Source organism: Varanus komodoensis, unplaced genomic scaffold (genome assembly GCF_004798865.1).
Source record: "Varanus komodoensis strain SLA01 unplaced genomic scaffold, ASM479886v1 scaffold15, whole genome shotgun sequence".
NCBI lineage: Eukaryota > Metazoa > Chordata > Lepidosauria > Squamata > Varanidae > Varanus > Varanus komodoensis.
Genome location: NW_025335440.1, coordinates 2,490,315 through 2,510,223, shown reverse-complemented (window position 1 = coordinate 2,510,223; position 19,909 = coordinate 2,490,315). Strand labels below are relative to the sequence as shown.

General features: G+C 47.4%; 1 protein-coding gene across 1 annotated transcript in view; it reads left to right on the top strand.

The window, feature by feature from the left end:
- The window catches only part of LOC123020788 (CUB and sushi domain-containing protein 2-like), a 429,441-nt gene that overhangs the window by 11,989 nt on the left and 397,543 nt on the right, over window positions 1-19,909 (top strand). Inside the window, exon 2 of the mRNA XM_044424965.1 lies at window positions 17,604-17,811. Within this exon, the coding sequence (XP_044280900.1) occupies window positions 17,604-17,811 (208 nt within the window). The remainder of the gene's footprint in view (window positions 1-17,603; window positions 17,812-19,909) is intronic.

The window sequence follows — 19,909 nt, the reverse complement described above, 5'->3', positions numbered from 1 at the left end:
TTTCAGTTGGGACCATCCCAGGCACCTGGTTTCTCCCTCTCAAGGCTGCCGATTCATGTACAAACCTGAGGCGGAGCAGCCGGCGACAGATTGCAGCCCTACTCTCCCACAGCTGCCATGCTGGCTGTTTTTGGAGGACCTCAGGGAGGCAAGGAAGGGCCGGGATCAGCAGAATCCCTGGCCTCTCCAGGACCCAACCCTGCACAGCACTGGTCAGTCAGGAAGACCACTTTGGAGGCTGATGTAGTGGTTTCTGTTTTAGGAGAAGAAATGGGGTGGATTCGCCCCATCTTATCCCTGCCGCTTTGGCAACAGGCCAGGGTACGGTGCCCAGTTGAGATCAGGACGCGTCCCAAGGCCTTCCTGGAGCCGATGGCTGCACTTGCATGTCCAGGAGGCCCAGTGTTTTCCAGTAGGGGTGGTTTGATGGGAGAAGCTTCTTGGGCCATGGCTGGCACTGCTTGAAAGGCCCATAACGCCATGATTGATTCTGGAGCTCTGAGATAAAAGAAGCAATAAATCCCTCAGCAGCCCACCCTCCCCAGCTGAGTTATGGCCCTCGTGTGTTTTGTGAAGCAAGCAGAATAAAATGGGGCAGTGTGTTTGCCAAAGGAAAGAGGGCTGGAGAATGTCCTCTGAGGCATTCCTTAGAAAATGTCGGGTTGGTACTTATGAGCCAGGTAGGAAGCATCCTGGACAATTGGGTGGAAGCCCAGGGAGAGACCAGAAATGCGCTTTTATTCCCCCACTGCTTCTTCAAGGAGATCTGCTTTGTACGCTTTTTTCCAGCACTACCATGCTAATGATTTTTTGAAAGAAAGAAAAAGTATTCCTCAGAAGATAAAAGGAGGGTAACTGGTGCAAATACCAAAGCTGAAAGCACTCTTTTGAGATAAAATTTGAGAAAACATTAATTTTTCAACCCATTAAACTATTGCAGGACTTCACTATTATTTTTGTAAGTAGGTATAATTAAGATTAATACAATATTATCCAACGTGTATTTTTAATATAGCAGTGAAATGAACAGAGTACTTGTAGGTATTCTATATATTTAAAAGCTATGTATATGCTTTTTTTTTGAGAATTTTAAGCATTTATGGCACTCATTTTTCTTTCATTTCTGCACTGCTGCTACCGATGGATGTCTCATGTTTCTGTCAGTTAGACCAAAAGTAAACGATGTTAACTGAGCCATTAGGATGCAGCTAAAATAGTGAATCTGCAAATCTTCCTGATCCCTGGTGCTGCTGCTTATTTTATTATTATGTTGCTCCTCTGCACCACCCATAACCAAAGCTCTCTAGGTGACATTTTAGTCTCTCATCCAGATTTCAGCCAGGCCCAACTCTGCTTAGCTTCCAGGATGAGGCACTTCAGGCTATATGGAAGCTCCCCTGATGCTTCCAGGGGAAGGGATCATGTTAGGGGCTCAGGAATGGTCAGAATAGTCTCAGCGGAGCTGCCTGCCCCATGTGTTGCTTTCGCGAGCTTCCGATCGGCCACTCTTAGCTAAGCATCTTTAGGAATGCTGCAGAGAAGAAGTTCATGCGTCAGTGCGAGCATACCAGTTTCCATGTTAAAAGTCCCCAGTTCAGTCCCTGTTAACTCCAGCAGGATTAGGGATCCTGGAATCCTTCTGCCAGTGTGAGGACTTAGATGCAGACTGCTGACGGGAGTGGGCAGAGATCCAGGACCAGTGGGCTGGTGTGAGGCTGGACTCCATAGCGTGGAAGGTCTAGAGGCTGGCAGCGTGGTCAGCAGCCCGGGATCAGAGATGAGGCAGCAGGCAGTCCGATGTGGTACAGGAGGGACAGCGCAGCCCAGAAACAGTGCAGTGGTCAAAAGCAGGGGAGGCCATAGGGACAGACCAGAGCCGGCTGGGCCACAGCAGGGACCAATCAGGGCAGGGCAAGAACGACTGGAGCAAGTGGGAACGCCCCGGGTGCAACAGGGCAGGAGCAGGCTGGAGCACACCGGGCAGGGCAGGGGCAAGGGGCAAGGTGTGGTGCTGCGGGGGCCAGAGCAGAAGAGAGCCACGGAGGCGGCTCGTGCGGCTGCGCCAGAGAGCAGCCCTGCAGAGAGGCCGTTCACGTCGGCCTCCAGGGGCCCCGCTGCACTGCCCTGCGTGGCTGCCCCTCCACCATTCCCTGCAAGTGCCTGCAAGACACTTGTCAGGCTGGCCAGGTCCTAGTCCTGGCAGCCAGGTGGTAAAGCTGTCGGTCCTTTTGCCGCTGGGCCAGGACTTCCTGCACCATCAAGCCCGAGAGCCAACGTGATAGAGCCCTGGGCAGCGGCTCGACAGAGGCAGGTTCCATTCCTCTTCAGCCATGAAGCTCACTGGGTGACTTTGGGCAGTCACAAACTCTCACAAGAGAAGATGGGCACAGGGATGAGGGTTATGTCAGCCACAGGGGGTTCCTCCAAGGAAAAAAGAGATAAGATGAGTCACGGCAGCAGTGCTGCTTTATAAATAGCGGGTACCTCAATGGGCATCTCCAAATCCATCTTTGCACTAAAGGATCGGGTCTAAAAAGCCTGGCAGATCATTTGTGTAGTCTGCACTAAGCTAGATGGACCAGTGTCTGACTGAGTGCCAAAAGTGCTGGAGCTGGGTTTTTTTAAACAACAACAACAGCAACTGTCACTGATGTATTAATTACAATTAACTTGCCAGTTCCAGTTAACTTGCCAATTCCAGTTCAGCTCATTCTCTTAGCAGCTGTAGGCCGTAAAAATTAGCACTTACAACGAGGGACATATAGAGCTTGCTAAATCCATTCCATCTGTGTTTCACCCATTGTCAGGCGTCTTTCGCTCCACTGTTCAGGCAATGTTAGCATCAGGGTTCTGCTACGAGAGGAATCGCATCCCTTTGCAAAGGCGCATTAGCACAGACACATCCCCCATGCAGTGCCTACAGCAAAGCAGGCCTGGTCTGCAGAATCTGCAGGTCAGTCACAAAAATCTAGCCTCATTTGTCTCCATTGCAGATTTCTCCAACATCCTAACTTTCAAGACACTTTTAGAAAGTATTTTAGGAAATGCATGAGAAAGAATTATGAGAGATTTAAAAATATAAAACATGGTGTCATTCCCCCCCCCCCCCCCCCACACACACACGCGCGCACTGGAATAAATGAGCCTCCCGAGTTCCATCAAACACTCCCTGCCCCCAAGCAATGGGGCCACATGTTCCTCCCTGGGGAGGGGGTTCCAAGGATCAGAAGGTTGAGAATGTGCGCATCTACATGCTCTCCAGTGTGCACCAGCGAGCAAGGCTTCCAGCACTAATTTTGAGGCTTTGGGTGATCCTTACAGGTATGGTCAGTCCTTCACAGAATGTGCTCCCAAACCATTTGGGACATGGGTGGGCAACTTGTGTCCCCCAGTGTTTTAGTTGAAGACTCTTGTTTATGTCCATTGCCCATGCTGGATGGAGCTGATGGGAGTTGTAGGTTGAAACATCTGGAGGTCCAGAAGTAGCCCACTGCCTGCTTTAGGGTTTTCGCGGCCCAAATCAGCACCAGGACAATACCAGGTCCCAAGTTCTGCTGAGAACAGCCCATATTCCACGGCAGGGTGCTGCTGAATCTGGTTTCTCAGGGATATGGTTAAGAAACAAAGATTCAGCTCCAGTAGGCAAAGGTCAAGTGCCAGGAGGATCAACATGAGTGAGAGCCAGGGAAAATGGCCAGACAATGCCATGGCCAGATTCGTTTAAGAAATCAAGGAGTGAATCCCACTACAGAACTCTGAGAGAGCCCAGGCTGGAACTGAGCCACCTCAGCTGGTATTTTGCTCTTGAGGTGGCAGCCACTGATGAGCCTTAAGCTGGACTCCGACTTCCTACAGGCGACTAGCCCCTCCCACTGAGAATGCATCTTTCCTGAAAGTGCCCGTGCTTGTGTTTAAACCCCTTGCCTGCAGTGTTTAAACCCCTTGCCTGAGGACACCCAGGGCATGGCAGTGGCTTTAGAACTGGAGTGCTCAAAGGCTGGTAATGTGGCCTCCTTCAGAAGCAAGAAGCCAAGTCGTGGGGCTCTTCTGGGGCAGAGCCCTGGGGTGAGATGGGTTGCAGGGGGGTTTCCATGGCTATAGCCCCTCCTAGGTCTGAGAGGTCCATATCAGAGGCTTCTTCTATTGAGAAGGGGAGGTTGGAGATGCTCCATCAGAGCATGGCTGTGCAGACTCTCATGAAGCGCACCTGCACTTCACACATGTACACTACAGCAGTGAACATGGTGTGAGAACTTGCCAGCAGTGGAATTCCACATTCGGTACTAGTTGCTATGGATGTACCATCTCCAAGGATGGCTTTGCAGTACCCTGACCTGGATGCAACTAAGAGGTTTGTCACTATGGTTAGCCCGCCCCCTTCTGCTGTGGAACTAGTCTGAGCTGATCAACCAGTGAGCCCAGAGATCAACACCACCAGTAACTCCACGGACCAAACTGGGGCCTGGGGCACTGCTCTTCCTGGGCAGGATGCTCCCATCCAGACTCAGGTTGAAACCTTCATCCAGATAAGCAGATTTCCTAGCTCACAGCTACTTTGTTCTACCAGATCAAGTCTCAGCTTGTTAGCCTGCTGCTCATTTTAAGTGTGAGTGCTTTTCGTGGCATCTCTTGCATTATATCTGTTTATTATTCCTCAAAGGAGTTCTTCCAATAAGCTCTGGCTGACGTATGTGGTCCTTCCCTCCTTATTTGATTCACATTTACTGTTTCAATGTGCTGTAAAGCACCAAGACATCCTTTGATTAAGGGCAGTATACAAATTCTTTAAACTGGAGAATAAATAAAAGCATTAAAGTCATTATTAGTTGCTCCAGACCAGAACTGCAGAAGTCTTGGCTTATCTAGCAGTTAGCCTCCTAGCATCCTCTCTGGAACTTTAGAGGCTCTCAGAGAGTATTAAATTCAGCCTTTTGATCCATATGGAATTGAGAAAATGATCATTTTCATTAACTTGGGCAAATGGAGGTCAGCTTCCTGAAACATGTTGTCTCCTTGTTAAAACCACAGCCAACACAAAGTGAGCATCTTGAGATAAATAAAATAGCCCAAAGCCAATATGAATTGTTTCCTCTAGTCTGTTTCTCCAAGGAGCTCTGGCCAGTCACATCCAAGTGGCTGGATCTAAAGTCCTGCCCATCCTGCAAAAGAAATGTGTGAGAATTGTACTCTGCTAAGCTTCTTCAGGAATAAATTTGAACAAATCACATGTGCCAGAACTGAATGCAGCCTGAACACTTTTTGCAGTTGGAAAGCCATACATTTCCAAACTTGCAATGTTCAGCAACACATGAGCATTTGAAAAATGTGCAACAAAACCACAAATGTTTTCAAAATGCACACAAACATGCCTTTCTCGGTGGGTGTGTGCATCCAAAGTAGGAACAATGGAAAATATATATAAAAATGCACACAAATACAGACACAGTTCTTGACAGGGAAAGGAAAAAGAGAAAAAGAAGAAAAAGAAATGGGACTAAGGTGGAAGGAGGTTGGGAGTGGCAAAACTGAGAAATAATTGAGTTTGATAGATTTGTCATTTTTACTGAGTACATTGTCTTGAATGTGGCTTTTAGAAAAATGTGCAATCTATTTTATATACTGTGTAAGAAGGAAAGAAAAAACGTACAAGCAAGGTTGTCCTATTCAATGAAGCCCTGTGCTGGAAATGGTTTTTAAGAGAGTGTTTGTCTTGTATGTGCACCTATTTCCATCTGGCCAATTTTTAAAGTCACACAGTAAACATTATTTGACCAGAAACAAGCATGAGACAGGGCAGAGTGTACATGCATACACAGTAATAGGGGTGGAGCAGTTGGAACCAATTTCCAAGGGTAGCCTGAACAACCACATTGGGAATGTGCTGTAAAATCGACGGGCAACACAGGAAGAGTGAGACTAGGAAGGCCAAAGAAGTAGGGAAAATTCTTCCAAGTCATAACAGGAACATGGAAGGCAAAACAGAGAACTTAAAAAGGACCCTGCTGGATCAGGGCAAAAGCTCTTCAATTCCATCATCCTGTTCCCTTCAATTGGTCCATCAGATGCTTCTGAGAAGCCCACAGAGAGCAGGGCCAACCACCATCTCTTGTTGCATCCCTCCCAATATTGTACTGTGGCTGAGTTCAGACAACACAATATTACAAGTGTTGTGGGTTGTTGAATGTGGGTTACCAAAGGTGTATGAATCCAGCTGTGCTAATTAGTTAATCATGAACAGCCCATGAAGATAACCCATGGTTTAATGTTGGTTGTCAACTGGGGATTGTTCACCATGGTTTATTAACTCAGCTGAGTCCAGACAACATAGTTCAACATGGTTCAACAACAACCCACACTCAACCCTTGAAGCTTATCACAGTCTGTATTTCTGAAGACTGAGTTTCCATTTTGGCATCTTTCCCTCACCCCACAAGCAGCAAACTCAAGCAGTAAATGCCAACAGAAAAAGTCAACAGAATCAAAATAGGCCACCAAGAAGCACAAGTGGGGAGCCAGTGTGCATGGGGGGACATAAGGAATTGCAGAAGTAAAATGCATGTATATTAAAGCTAAGATGGTAACCTACTCCACTACTCAAAAGACAAACCCAGCCAAGGCAGACTGATGAGAACTGTACTTGGTCAGCAGCAAGGAGTGCTGGTACTGGGGGACAAGAGCACACAGAAAACCGGGGAATAAGGGCAGAATGGAGAATGCTGGCGGTGGGCATGGCTGACAGAGGCCCTGAGCAGAGGCAGAGCATGGCGAACAGCCACAGGTAGCACTGGGCTTCATGCATTTTCAAATCTGCTTTTAAAACCTTCTGTGAGTTACCATAGCAGCCAGGTCTTAAGCAGGAAGTGCCCAGGGTGCCGCTTTGATACACGGGAAGTACCCGTGATGGTGCTTTGCCGGGCAGAAAACTCCACTGGACTGGAAGGGACAGAGAAGAGCGCCACTAGGGCTGCACCTCCCAAAACATGCAAGGACAGACCCCTGGGAGGCACGGAGAGTGCCGTGCTCGGAGCGCACTGCCAACGTCACTGCGTGGATGCCTTTGCAGAGGCCCAGCCAGTATTCAGAGAATCCCGCACCCGAAGGGCTGCCCTGTCCAGCCTGGTTTGGAAATAAAAAACCCTAGGAACCGACACCCAGCACCAGTGAGCACCTGGACAGCACCTGGCAGTGACCTGTTAAAAACACCTGCACTCTGCTGAGGTGCATTTGCACTGACTTCTCATTCTAAGCAGGCACCTGCATATATCAAGCGGCACGTATGCATTTTAGGAACTTGTGTGCTCTCCTTGGCCCTCTTTTTGGAGATGCAGTGTAGTATCCCGCGGTTTTGCGGATGAGACCAGAGACCAGTTGGAATTTTCGAGAGAAGTTTATTTACCTGCAGGGACCACACTCGTTGGAGTGCGGTCTCGAGCGGAAGGAGGGCACCATTTTTATACTCTTTTACAACTATGCAGGTGCTTGAATAACAGCGAACAATAGGGGAACCCCACGAGCTACATTTGCACATTTTGCACATTTCCCATGCTAAAGCAAGCAAGCGAGGGTACAAGGGCGTGACGTCTGCGGTTATGCTTGAGCGTAGCCTGCTTTGGTTTCATCCTTGCGTAGCATGCACACTCGTTGGGGTTCTTGTTCTCGTTCACGCGAACAGGACACCCTGATCATGCTTTTTACCCGTGACGAGCCATGCCCTGGCTGCATGTTCGATTATGGGGGGGGGGGTTACAACATGCAGGCCATCTTCTTTTGGCGGTTCAGTGGTGACTCACTCACTGTGACCCCTCAGCCTTCCTCACTCCACCTTCAACTATCCGGAATGCAAAAAAAGAAAAGAAAAAAAATGGGGTGGTGGGGCTCCTCGCGCCTCTCTCACCATTGAGGGGGCTGCTGCTGGGCAAACTGCTGCTGCTACTTTCTTTGTTGGATTCAAGCGGAGCTGATGGGTTTATAACTCCACTTGGCAAATGAGCACAGATTCGGGAACCCAGCTGAAAAAAGAAAATCCTTGAACATTTGTAATGCTGTTTTTTAAGCATATCAAATATGTATTGTTTCATTAAAAATGTCTTGGCCTATTATAACTCAAGCTTGGAGTTGCTTGGAGTGCAACATGCCGAAAATGTGTGTTGCGTGTGTGTTTATCGCGGTTGTTGACAGGCACTTTGATATGCTGTAACAATAACTTCAAACTAAGCTCATCAAATTAGGAGAAATACTAACGAATGGTTATTATTCATCTTTAGAAGCTGTTAATATTTTTAAAGGATTTTTCAATTAAAGTTTCAAGAACAAAGGGGACTGTTTTCCAGGAAAGGCCAGTGGCTTTAGCCAATTTAGGTTTGGTTCTGATAGTAGGAGTGTCAAAAGGAGTGCTGGCAGGTGACTTCCAAAGAGTGGGTTGCATGGAAATAACGGGCAGAAGGAAAGATGGCTATTTAATTAGGCTCTATATTAAAAAACAAAGGCAAAAATGAAAAGAAAGCAAGCCACACTGATTTTGAGTCCTTGATATAGCTGTTGTCTTGTCAGTTGGCACTCAGGGACTACATACAAGGACATCCCCATGTTCACCCTTGAACCTTTCCATTAAGTCCCATTTCGCTATCACGACTAACAGTCCTTTAGAGTGCTGAGTGTCATAAAGTCATCTATTTTCCTCTTAAAGGCATCTGTAAGCAGGACATCAGAGCCTGGCCTAAAGAAGGAAGCAGGCCTTATTTATTAATTTATTAGACTTATATCCCACTCCCCCCTCTTTTTAATAAGAACTCAGACTTGGGCTGTTGATATGCCCAAGTAGGAATGGGCAAGTCCCAGCCTGCAGATGTGCTCCTGCTGCAGAGGATGGCCCACCTGCCCTCTCTTTTCATCCTGAAGAACCGTGAGGAACAAGCGCTTCCTCATGGATGCCAAGAGAGTACAAAAGCCATCTTGCCATTGATGGAGCGCTGTGATCTAGTGCTGACTGACTTGACACAATGCTGTCGTTCATGCACAGGTGAAGAAAAGCGAGGCTTCAATGGCAAGACACTTCTCATAGCAGCAGCCTTGTCCTTGGGTTTCTGAGCCACGTTCAATAAATCGGTGTTCATAATGGAAGGCCTGAGAAAGCCCCTTGGCTGATGCATCCAAAACACCTTCCTGCAGCAGGCATTGTAAAGTTAACAGGTTTTCACCGGTGCCACCTCAGTAAATCGTGAGGAATTTCGATGGCACTCAAACATGTAAAAGTGTCATGCTACCACAATGGAAGTCAAATTAATTCTTGCTTTTCTTTATCTCTGTCCCCGTGTTTTCCTTTGCTTGATACTCCTCCTCTATTTGCTTGAAGAGTTCTGCATTAATAGAGTCAGCTTGTACGGGAAGATAACCTGTGTCAGGCGGTAGATCCTGTGCTCTTTCCGAACAGTAAATGCTGTCAGCTGTACTGACATGCTTTCTTTCTTTTTTTTTTTTAACAAGTATCACTTATTTATCTGTTTATTCCCGTGTAGGGCATCTCCTCTCTTGCATTCTAATAGCACCATCTCAAGTGGAGCAGCACATTATTTCCGTGCAAGAGGGGAACGGGTTGTCACATTCTATCCCAACGTTCTTCTGGAAGTTCTCCTCCTCTGGTGTCATGCCCCCAGAGTTAGCTTCCCAAGTTCAAGGACAGAGATCATGGATTCTGAATGCTCTCTCAGATTTTGGCTTCAGTGGGAGCTCTTCCTGGAATCCCCAGCTGTCAGCACCACTGGGCTCAGAAACAAGGCTTTCCGCTCCTCCAGGAGTGTGACTTGAACCAGGATGATGTGTAAAGTATCCAAAATTAGTCTCTTGCAATTTCTCAGCGCATGCTGTCATTTCAGAACTCTTACACACCAGTTCCTGCCCATCACTACATCACTGATTCACCTGTGCGCTTGGGTGTATTAACTGGGCGCAATAAAACACAAGTGTTTTACTGAGGCACCTGTGCAGATTAAGGGGGAAGTGTGGCACACGATAGAACATGTTACATCAAGGAGGGAGCCCTCCTGGAAGGAGACTAGGAGGGTGGCTACCCAGAGAAGGGCCCTCTCAGAGGTGGTGCCCCGATGGTGGAATGCGCGCCTCAGGAAGGTTCGCCTGGTGCCAACAATTTATTCCTTTTGCTGCCAGGTGAAAACTTTTCTATTTTCCCATCATTTTAAGGTTGAATAGGTTTCAAGGTGGGTTTTATTTACTGGAAGTGTTGGATGCTGTGCTTCATTTTATTTTGTGCTGCTTTTATTGCAGTGAATGGAATATAAAAGCTTTAAATAAATAAGTAAATAAATAAATGACCTAGGCAGTTCCAGCAGGGTTGCATTTGTTCTGCTGTGGCATAGCACCCACGTGGACATGTTTTGGTAAAGCTCTGCACAGAGGATCCTGAGCAGTCGTGCAAACGAGATGGGGGTTAGGGGGCTCACAGTGCTAACCAGAGTTAGCCTGAGCATCGCTGTGAAAGATGCTCCACCGGTGTCACCTTCCACAGCTGCTGCTGCCACCCAGTAGGAGCCTTTCAGGAGGTTCTCTGTCCCCATCACCCTTCTCTTTCTGCTGGTGTGACTGTTACTCCTGAAGCAGGCGGATGCCTCTTGGGCGAGCATCTCAGCCTTGACCCTTCTGCCTTGGGTGACCCTGTGGGGAGACCAGTCTGGAGAGACTATTCTGGCCCCCTGGCTGCATCGGGGCCCTGGGCAGGGTATATCCCAGACTCTAGCCTGGCCTCAGCCGCAGGACTGAGTCACTGCATCACTCAGCCGCAACGGGCTATACAGGGCTTCCTGTTTGGCTCAGGGCTTCACCTGGAGAGCAGTTGCTTTCTGGCCTCTGACATCTCCAAAGAGAGAGACCTGCAACCTGACAGCATGGTATTTTCTGTGTATTAGATTTCTATCCCACTTCCCTCCGCCTCTTTTGAAGAACTCAAAGCAGCCTCTTCCAGCTGCTCTCAAACTTATCCCCCCAGAAGCAACCCTGTGAGGTTGGTTGGGCTGAGAGTCTGTGCCTGGCCCAAACCACCCAGTGGGCTCCATGGCCGAGTGGGGACTGGGACCCGGGTCTCCCGAGTCCCAGAGGCATGCTCTGAGCCACTACGGCGCACTGGCTACCAGTGGCATGTTCTGTTTGGTCCCACAGTTCTGACTATCCCTCTCCTTGGTTTGCAGAACCTGACCCAACTCGCACATGCTTGGTGCAACGATAAAATGACATGCTGTGATGCCATCCCATAATATGGGTTGGGAGCATGGACTCTGTTGTCACGTACTGACAGAAAGAGAGCAATTGAGGAGACACGTCTTGGCAATTGTGTCCGATGAAAGCTGCATTTTTGTTCTTGTTAACATCACATTCCTTTGAAACATGGAGAGTGGAGAGAAATGTTAAGACATTCATGTTCTTTTTTCTTTAAGGTTTATTGTATTCTGGGAAACCAGCTAATATTTCATTCAATCATCACTGTTTTTTTGCCATAGGCTGTTATGTTATACCTGCTGGTTTGGCATATATACAGCTGCTGTTGCAGCTGTAAAATATAAAGAAAAATAAACTAAATGGAAGCAAAGAAGAATCTCATAAATATAAACAGATTAATCGAGAGGGGGTAGTGTCCAACATATCCATGAGAAATAACTCCCCACAAACCATAAAAGTTGCACAGAACACTGAGCAGAGCCAGTTCACGCAGGAGCCAACTAAGGGTGAAATTCTATGCATGTTTAGAGAGGTCTTCCCAGCCTTCCCCACACCCAGCACTACCCCAGAGCACCTTTGCTAGGAACAAGCCCTTAGCAACAGAATTATGTGATTCACTGCCATGAATAGTTTGAGAATAAATTTCCATGCCGTAAGTGCCTGTATGCCAGAAAGGAGCTTACAACATCATGTTTCAGCATTAATGAATGGTCATAACTTTGCTAAATGGTCCCTCATTGGCAAGTGACCAGCCTTATAGATATGGCCTCGTCTGAGCCCCCTCCCTTCACCCAAGGCAAGCAGCACAAACAGGCCTATGCACGCTGGATTCGGGAATGTGCACGCCGAGCTGCGCAGGGCGCTCTTCCCCCGCCCAGCACCGCTCTGCCCTGCCACTGCGCACTTTTTCTTTTTCTCAACGAGCAGCGCTTGCAGGAGTTGGCGGCACGGCGTCGGTCAAGGGCAACCTGCCAGGAGAGCCTCTTCCCGCAGAAGCCTTTTGCCGGCCTTGCAGACAGCAAGATGGGGAGGAGGCCTTGAACAGCCACTTTGAGACAGGAAATGCTGCTGCTTTCCCTTGATGCTTGACAACGCGGCTTGGAGGCTTGGCTGCGCCCTCTTCCCTGCCCTCCCTGAGCCTACGGTGTCCGGCTGGAGAGGGCTTTCGGGCAATTGCTTAGGGGCAGCACCTCGCAATGCAGGATTCGCTTCCATGTGGACATGCAAGGGGTGGGGTTGCAGGCAGCCACAGCCAGCCCACCCACGGCAGAGGGTGAGACCCCCACTTCAGGGGGCTGAGCTAGGGGATGGCCAACCAAGCAGCTCCCCCCCGCCCCGCCCCAGCCAAGAGGGCCTGCGGCCACTGGTTGCTCAACGGAGCCCCACCGGTCACTCGGCCTGGGGTGGCACTTGCTGTCTGCACCCCTGCTTGTCTTCTGTGCACCCTTCAGGGCCCTCTTGGCCAGGAGGGCAGGTGCTCAGCTCCAGCAGGAGCGCAGCAGGACTTGTGCGAGCTCACAAGAGCACGGGGCTAAGGTACGAGGGCGCAATGCACTGGGACTGGGGAAGGTGTAGGGGCATCACAGGCCCACGTGTCCTGCTTGCGCAGGGGCTGCAGGGTTGGGGTTGGGAGATTTCTTCCTTCCCTTGCTTTGTCCCTTCCTGCAGCAGCGGTGCCTGGGTGACACACCTCATGGACCCATTTGAGAAGAGGAGGGGAGATGCTCCTTGTAGCTCATCGTCAACACGAGATCGCATCTCTTGCCCCCTGGAATTAATTGCTTGCTTTTCCATCCCACAGCTTCAGAATTAATTGTGCTCCTTTTCTCCTGATCCTATTCCCAATTATACTAATTATTACTTACTTTTCAAAGAATGTCCTGCCTGAGGAAAAAAAATAGAAGTTATTAATAAAGTGATCATTATGGGATGGTTGACATAATGTAGGACTCAATCTACTTGTGCTTGGCCAACTTTGGCACACCTCACTTACTTAGCGCTGTGAGCTTGCAACTCGGGTTTCTTGCGGTTTGTACTTTCGAAACGGGCTGCAGTTTGAATCTTTGTAAAGGCAGGGAACTTGGTGTAAAATGCAGGCACCATTTGCACAAATGGTGGCTGCATTTTATGCAAACTGCACAACTAATGTCTATTTATTCAAGTTTTGCAATGAGAGCAACATTCATGCAAATCACGGCTGTATTTCGTGCAAATTTGTCTCCCTTGAAAAAAAAAGTGAGTCACAGCCCATTTTAAAAGTGGAACATTGTGTGCTGGCTCAGTTGGCATCAGAGGAACTTGGCACCAGTCCTAGGTAGATGGGCAAGATTCTTGGTGCGGAATCAAGCCAGGCCAGTCTGCCATATTTTGACCCCGTCCTAATGGATTCTGCGTGCATTCCTAGCCAGACTGCGGACCAGGGATGGCCAAATCTACCAGGGCTAATCTTGCCTGGACAATCATCCTTTTTTCCCATTACCAAGGTGGTTTCCCTCCTGTGTCCACACTGGATCAAGACCCCCAGCATCATGGAAATGTGCCTGTGTTTCTAGCAGGCAGATTTCGCGAACAGCATGCTTTACTTCTAACCATTGCTTAAGCAAATCCAGTGGTCTTCTGTGCATTTTTAGATTGCATGTGTGCATGTCTGAAACACGCATATTTTGTTTTGCGCATGCACTGTGCATACGCACACACACCAAAGAAAGGAAACTCGTTCCAAGGCTTGGAAATGTTTTTAGGAAGGTGTGAGCTTTGCCAGTGAGATCCACTCCATTCTGCATTTGGTCTTAGCGGGCGGAGGTCAGGCACACCTGCATGCACCGGCAGACCCAGTGATGGTCTTGCCACACACTCCTCTGCAAAGTCTGCCACACAATAGTTTCATGGCGACCGGTTCTGCGTGCAGCATGCTACTGCTCCAGGTTCGTGGTGGCTTCCTCCTTCACAAGGCAAGCAAGAGGTTCGTCGGGGAAGATTGCATCCTTGCAGATGGAAGCAGAGGTGCAAAGCTCCCCTGCTACCATGGCAGAGAAGGCCTTTGGCAGGGCAAAGCACTCTTGTACGCAAAAATAATTCATGGGCGTTGCAGAACACCCAGTCGTGAGGCAGCAGTGTGGGAACTAACCAGCTGCATCTGAGGGTTGGGTGAGATGCCCGCTTCATTCCCTCTTCGATCCAGGTTTACCCACTTTGTACCTTCCGGACCAAAAGCAGGCTCAGGTTCACACTGAGGCCAAAGTCAACCCATTTCTGAACTTGCACTGTGTACTGCAGCCCCAAAAATGAGTTTGACTCCATACATGCATTTGAAAAATGCAGGTGAAAATTGCATCCTTTTGAGAAATCTGCACAAATGCTCTTACAGAATAACACCTGTGGTTCAAAGATGCGCACAGTTGAAAAACCGGGTCAACCTGGCCTTTTGAATGCTTCCTATTTGTTGACAGGAGGACAAAAAAGACGATGGGGAGGTGCCTTAAGAATCCTTCAGTTCTGTTTGACATCTAGTCTTTTGTTTCTTTGCTTGTGTCTTTTCTTCTGTGTATGTGTGTGTTTATTCACCAATAGAAAATAAAAAGAAAAAAGAAGAAAATGAAAAACAATCACTGCTGCAGAAATATCCCAATAATATAAATTATTAATCCAGAGGTATCAATTATTCATAGGATTAAACAAAAGCAGATGGACTATCTGTGCGTGTGTCCATTTGAGACTGGTGTCTCTGTGTCATCCACTCAAATAAGAGAAAGCCACATTAGGTCTCAGTCCATTGTGGTATGGGGGCTGGCTTTGATCTTGTCAGTCTTTTATCTGGCCTCGGTTCTCAGAAAGGTATGGAAAAACCATTTACATTGACCAAGCTTTAACTTTAACCGGAAACAGGTAGGTAGATTAAAAACAGGTGTCTATTGGAAAAATATCTTGTTCTAATACCAAGTTTGTCTGTAGTATATCATCCACCCAAAAAGAGGCAGCTGCTGGACATGATCAAAGAACATGAGTCAATGAGTCTTAGCAGTAGTCCACTTCTAGCAGTTGGTCGACTCAGACAAATCCTTGTTTATGGGCTGCAGCAAGAATCTGTTGGATAGCACTGCAATAAAGGCATCATTTGATAATACAAAGAACAAATCCAATTAAATAACATAGAAATACAAACCAAGTCGTTTTGAAACTATAAAGCTAGAAAATACTTTCTACCACTCAATTGGAAATCCATCTGGTCAATCTAATTTCCCAGTACTCATATTCATAATTGCCTTCATAATTGCCTTCATTTGTACAGGGGATGCAAGAAATGATCATTAGAAAATTAATCTGTATTTTAGTATCCCAACAACTTTAACAACTGTAAATGTATTTCTACAGAAAAGGTATATATCTGATCGTTGTTGTCTTAAATTGTAGCAATTACTTTCCTATTGTTTCTGCTCTTTCAGGCAATGGGCCAAAAACTTACTGGGATGTTTCTCCTGGTAAACCCATCATAAATAAGTTAAAGTCAATTCTGCTTGCTATGACAGAGGGCTTGTATGGTGGTGGGTGGGGGGGTTGATCTACTTGTATTTAACCTTCTGTAATGCCTGCTAGAGCTGTGTGGTGGATAAACTGAAAAGTGGGTCACAAGCACTTTCAACTCCTGATTTGGTGATGTTTGCTAACTCTTTTAAAATTTCTTCTTATATTAAGGGTAACCAATAATCTGACCCCTTATAAAAGCTTTGCTGGCTTCCCACTCAGTAACGATTGTACCCTCATTATTTTCCAAACATACATGAAGATCAGCAAAGATCTGATTTTTAGACACTTTCTCATTAAGAAACAAAACATGAAAGCACCAAAGATCCAGGACTGAGGCAAATCTGAAAATCGCAGTTCCAAACAGACTTGGGACATGGCCTAGCATTACCAAATGTTCAATTGTACAAGCTTCAGTTTGACTTTTCAACAAGGTCAAGTCCAAGTAATAAGCTAATAGCAATGTTTATGGACCCACAAAATAAATAGATAATGATGCTCACCATATTGCAAGACCCTCCAAGAAATCCTCTGCAGTTTCCTGGAGTATGAAACTAACTACTATTTATTTAGTCATCCAACGATAGGCTGCACTTACACATGGCAGGCCTGTCATGAGCGGAGCCAGCTGGAGCCGGGGGTCAGACTAGATGGCCTGGGAGACCCCTTCTGACTCGCTCTGTTTCTATGTTTCTATTTTTTTGCTGGTTTATTTGTTTTAAATTTATATGTGAACAACAAGATAACAAAACCAATTTCATTACAATTGAATTGGACATGGCAATTTCTATGAGGCAACCAATTATTGGTAGTAGAACAAAATATTGGGCAAATTGTTAAACCTAGGTTTCATTTTTGGCACTGAGATGATAGTAAGAATGTCATCTGGTGGCCCTCTCTAGGAAGCCCATTCCAAAGCTGAGGGGCAGCCACCAAAAAGCACCTTCCTCTAATTGCCATCCCTTTCGTTTCCTTTAGGGATGGCTCTTTTAGAAGGACCTCATGCCCAGATCTCAATGGGCCAGTAGGTATATCTGGGAAAAGACGGTCCATCAAGTAACCAGGCCCCAAGCCATTCAGGGCTTTCTGTGCTAACAGAAGCACTTTAAATTGGGGCTGGGCTTCAACTGGCAGCCAGTGTAATTTACACGGGATCCGTATTACGTGGACTCAAGAGCTGATGCTCAGCACCGGACATATTGGCAGCCCAGTGGGCTCTCAAGGGGGTTGGATCCAGGGATCCAGCACAGGATCTAAGATCTCTTTCAAGCCTCCCACACACACACCTCACCCAGCCTGCATGTGCACACATAATCCAGTGAGGGGTAAATCCAACTAACCTTTAATGTCAACCATCATTACTTGGCCCATTGGCGTTATCCTAACAATGAGCTTATTGATACATCTCCCAATTGAAATAAAAAAGCTACCATCTGGATCAGTTATCAGATGTTTAAATAACAAAGAGAGTTTCTTGTGGATTAAAATCACAACCCCCTTGAAGTGCGCTGGTGCATTTGTTATGTAAACCTCCCCAAATTAGCCTTTTTTCAACAAAGGATCATCAAGCTTCACTAAGAGGGTTGCTGGTAGAAAAGCGACACTGGCAATAAGTTGTTTTAATTTATCAAGCAGTCTCTTCTGCTTATTTAAAGTCCTTAGCTCCTTGACATTCCGGGATATCACATTAAACATTGAAAAGAACATAGCATGTTGCTAGCATCTCCATGTGTATGGACATTCCCAATTTTACTCAGGTTACCTGCCTGAGAATGACACACTCTGGAAGTCCTTATAATGCAGTTCAGGAGAGAGGTCCTTTTCCCAGCTCACCTGTGTCTGCCTTTGCCTTTCAGCTGATGATGCCTGCGGTGGGACGCTTCGGGGGCAGAGTGGGATTATTTCAACCCCCCATTACCCCTCTGAGTATATCAACAATGCCGACTGCACGTGGACCATTCTAGCAGAGCCGGGGGACACCATCGCTTTGGTGTTTCTGGATTTCCAACTAGAGGATGAATATGACTTTTTGGAGGTCACTGGAACAGAGGGCTCCTCCCTATGGTAAGAGAACGACTGCTTTCCTTTACTGCTGTAGCCCTCCCGCCCGTGAATCATACAGCCACCGGCCCATAAAATGTGTGTGAGCGGCCTGAGAGGAATGGCCGGGGGCAACATCTTTAAAGCAGGTTCACAAAAAGTCATGAGGATGGGTCACTTTCGGCAGAGCTCTGAGTTTCTGTGCACAAAATGATGATTGTCTCGAGACGAATGCAGGGCGTAGCGGCACTAGAGCTAAGACACGCGCTCGAGCAGTTCCCTGGGATGCCGGGAGCCCGAGTGATGCACTGTGGGGGCACGGATGGATCTTCCGCTGTGCTTGCACCAAGCGTTGCCTGTTTGGTTGGGGGGAGGCACCAAAGGAGCAGGTGAAAGTGGTTTCTAGAGATGCATGCTGTGAAGAAAGGGGATACGTTTGCGTGCATGAACTCATGACTTCATCATCGCCAAGAGTCAGGGTGGAGAAGAGCATGGCCCTAAGCAGTGGGCAGCTAGTTCAGACAGGCATGATTTCCATTGCTCAGTGGGAGAGAGGGGGGTTTGTGTGAATCCTTAGCATGAGAAGATTGCAAATCCCAGTCAGCCAGCAGTGGGCACAAACCCAATGCATGGACGTCACATGCAAAGGGAACATTATGGATCTTAAAGTTTGCGGTGGGGTGCTCAAGTCATCTCTGGGGCAGGCTGGGCCCAGTGTGTGTAGGAGTTGATGGTACCAGTGTTGCAGGTGTTAATCGCAAAGCCAAAACGATGTGTGCGGTTTATATCTGTGCACATATCATCGTAACTGTGAACTTAAATGTGGGGTGACATCCGCAGTGCACTGAAGTTTTACACTTAAGGGGAAGATGCCGCACATACCATTTGCAGCCATTATAAGCACTTCTACAGCACATGGTAATGAGAAACTCTGGCGTATTCTGTGAAAGCTTGGTTAAGCTTTTCTGCAGTGCTTCTTGCCTTTGATGAATGGCCTGGTGAGTGATCCCCATTCGAAGTTTGACTAAGGCTAAGGAGTTTGGCTGAGGAGAATTTAGAAGCCCGGGTAAGATCCTCCATAGCCCTTCCATTTTGGCTTGAATGATTTTCAGTGATTAGCTTGAAAATCACTGATGTTGCTAACAGTTCAAAGATCTGTGGTGGTCTCTTTAGGGTTGTTCTCTACTTCAGCTTGGAAGAACCCTCAGACTCCTGTGGGCAAATTAGAATCTGTTGCCATTGTAACATCAGAATGCCTATAATCTGTCTCTCCAGTAGTGCACCAATCATGGGGTTGAGGGAAGTCACTGGTCCTTCTAGAAATGTCCCACCATTTAAAAGTAAGATGTACTAGCAGAGAAAAGCAAGGACCGGGCCTTCAAGCCAGGTGGGCTTGCAGTTGGAAAGGAGCTCTTGCACAAAAGGATGTGAGAGAATCCACCATGGAAATCGAGTGACTTCTTGTTTCTAGGAGCCCTGCCTGTGGACCCTGTACTGCTTGCAAATCTCTTGAAAAATGGGTTCTGGAAGTGCATGCACAGTCATGCAAAGGAGACTGAAGGACACGTGAATGCATATGCCATGTGAAAGCAATAGCATGTTCTACATTTCCGATCTTTCTTTATTTCCCCATGTCTCTTTGTGGTCCTCACAGATCAGACACAGGGCTAAAAAGTGCAAAATGATCCATGCCAGCTGACAGTACGTCTGTTGCAAGGTGCTTTTTGCAGACTTTTCTGAAGGGGAAAACCAACTCCAGTTCCATCAGTGAGCACACACAAACCCCCAGCTGCAAAGGAGACTTGGGCGAGGCAGGGTGCGGGGGTCACAAAGGCAGTGCTAGTGCAGCTGGAGTTGCTGGCTTCTGCTGCTCACGCCTTAGGCATGAGGGATTGTCCAGCCTTCTGCTTAGCCTTCTGCAGTTGCACGATTCTGGGCTACTAGTACATTGAAGGTGGAAATGCAATCCCTCTCAAGACGAGGTCTTTCTCGTGGATGCCAAGGGCACGATTAGCATTTTGTCACCTCTCTCTCTTTCTCTTTCTCATTCTCTTCCCGCCTGCTGTGTTACAAGTCCCTGTGACTGAGAGATACCCAGAATAAAAGATGCACAAAACCATCC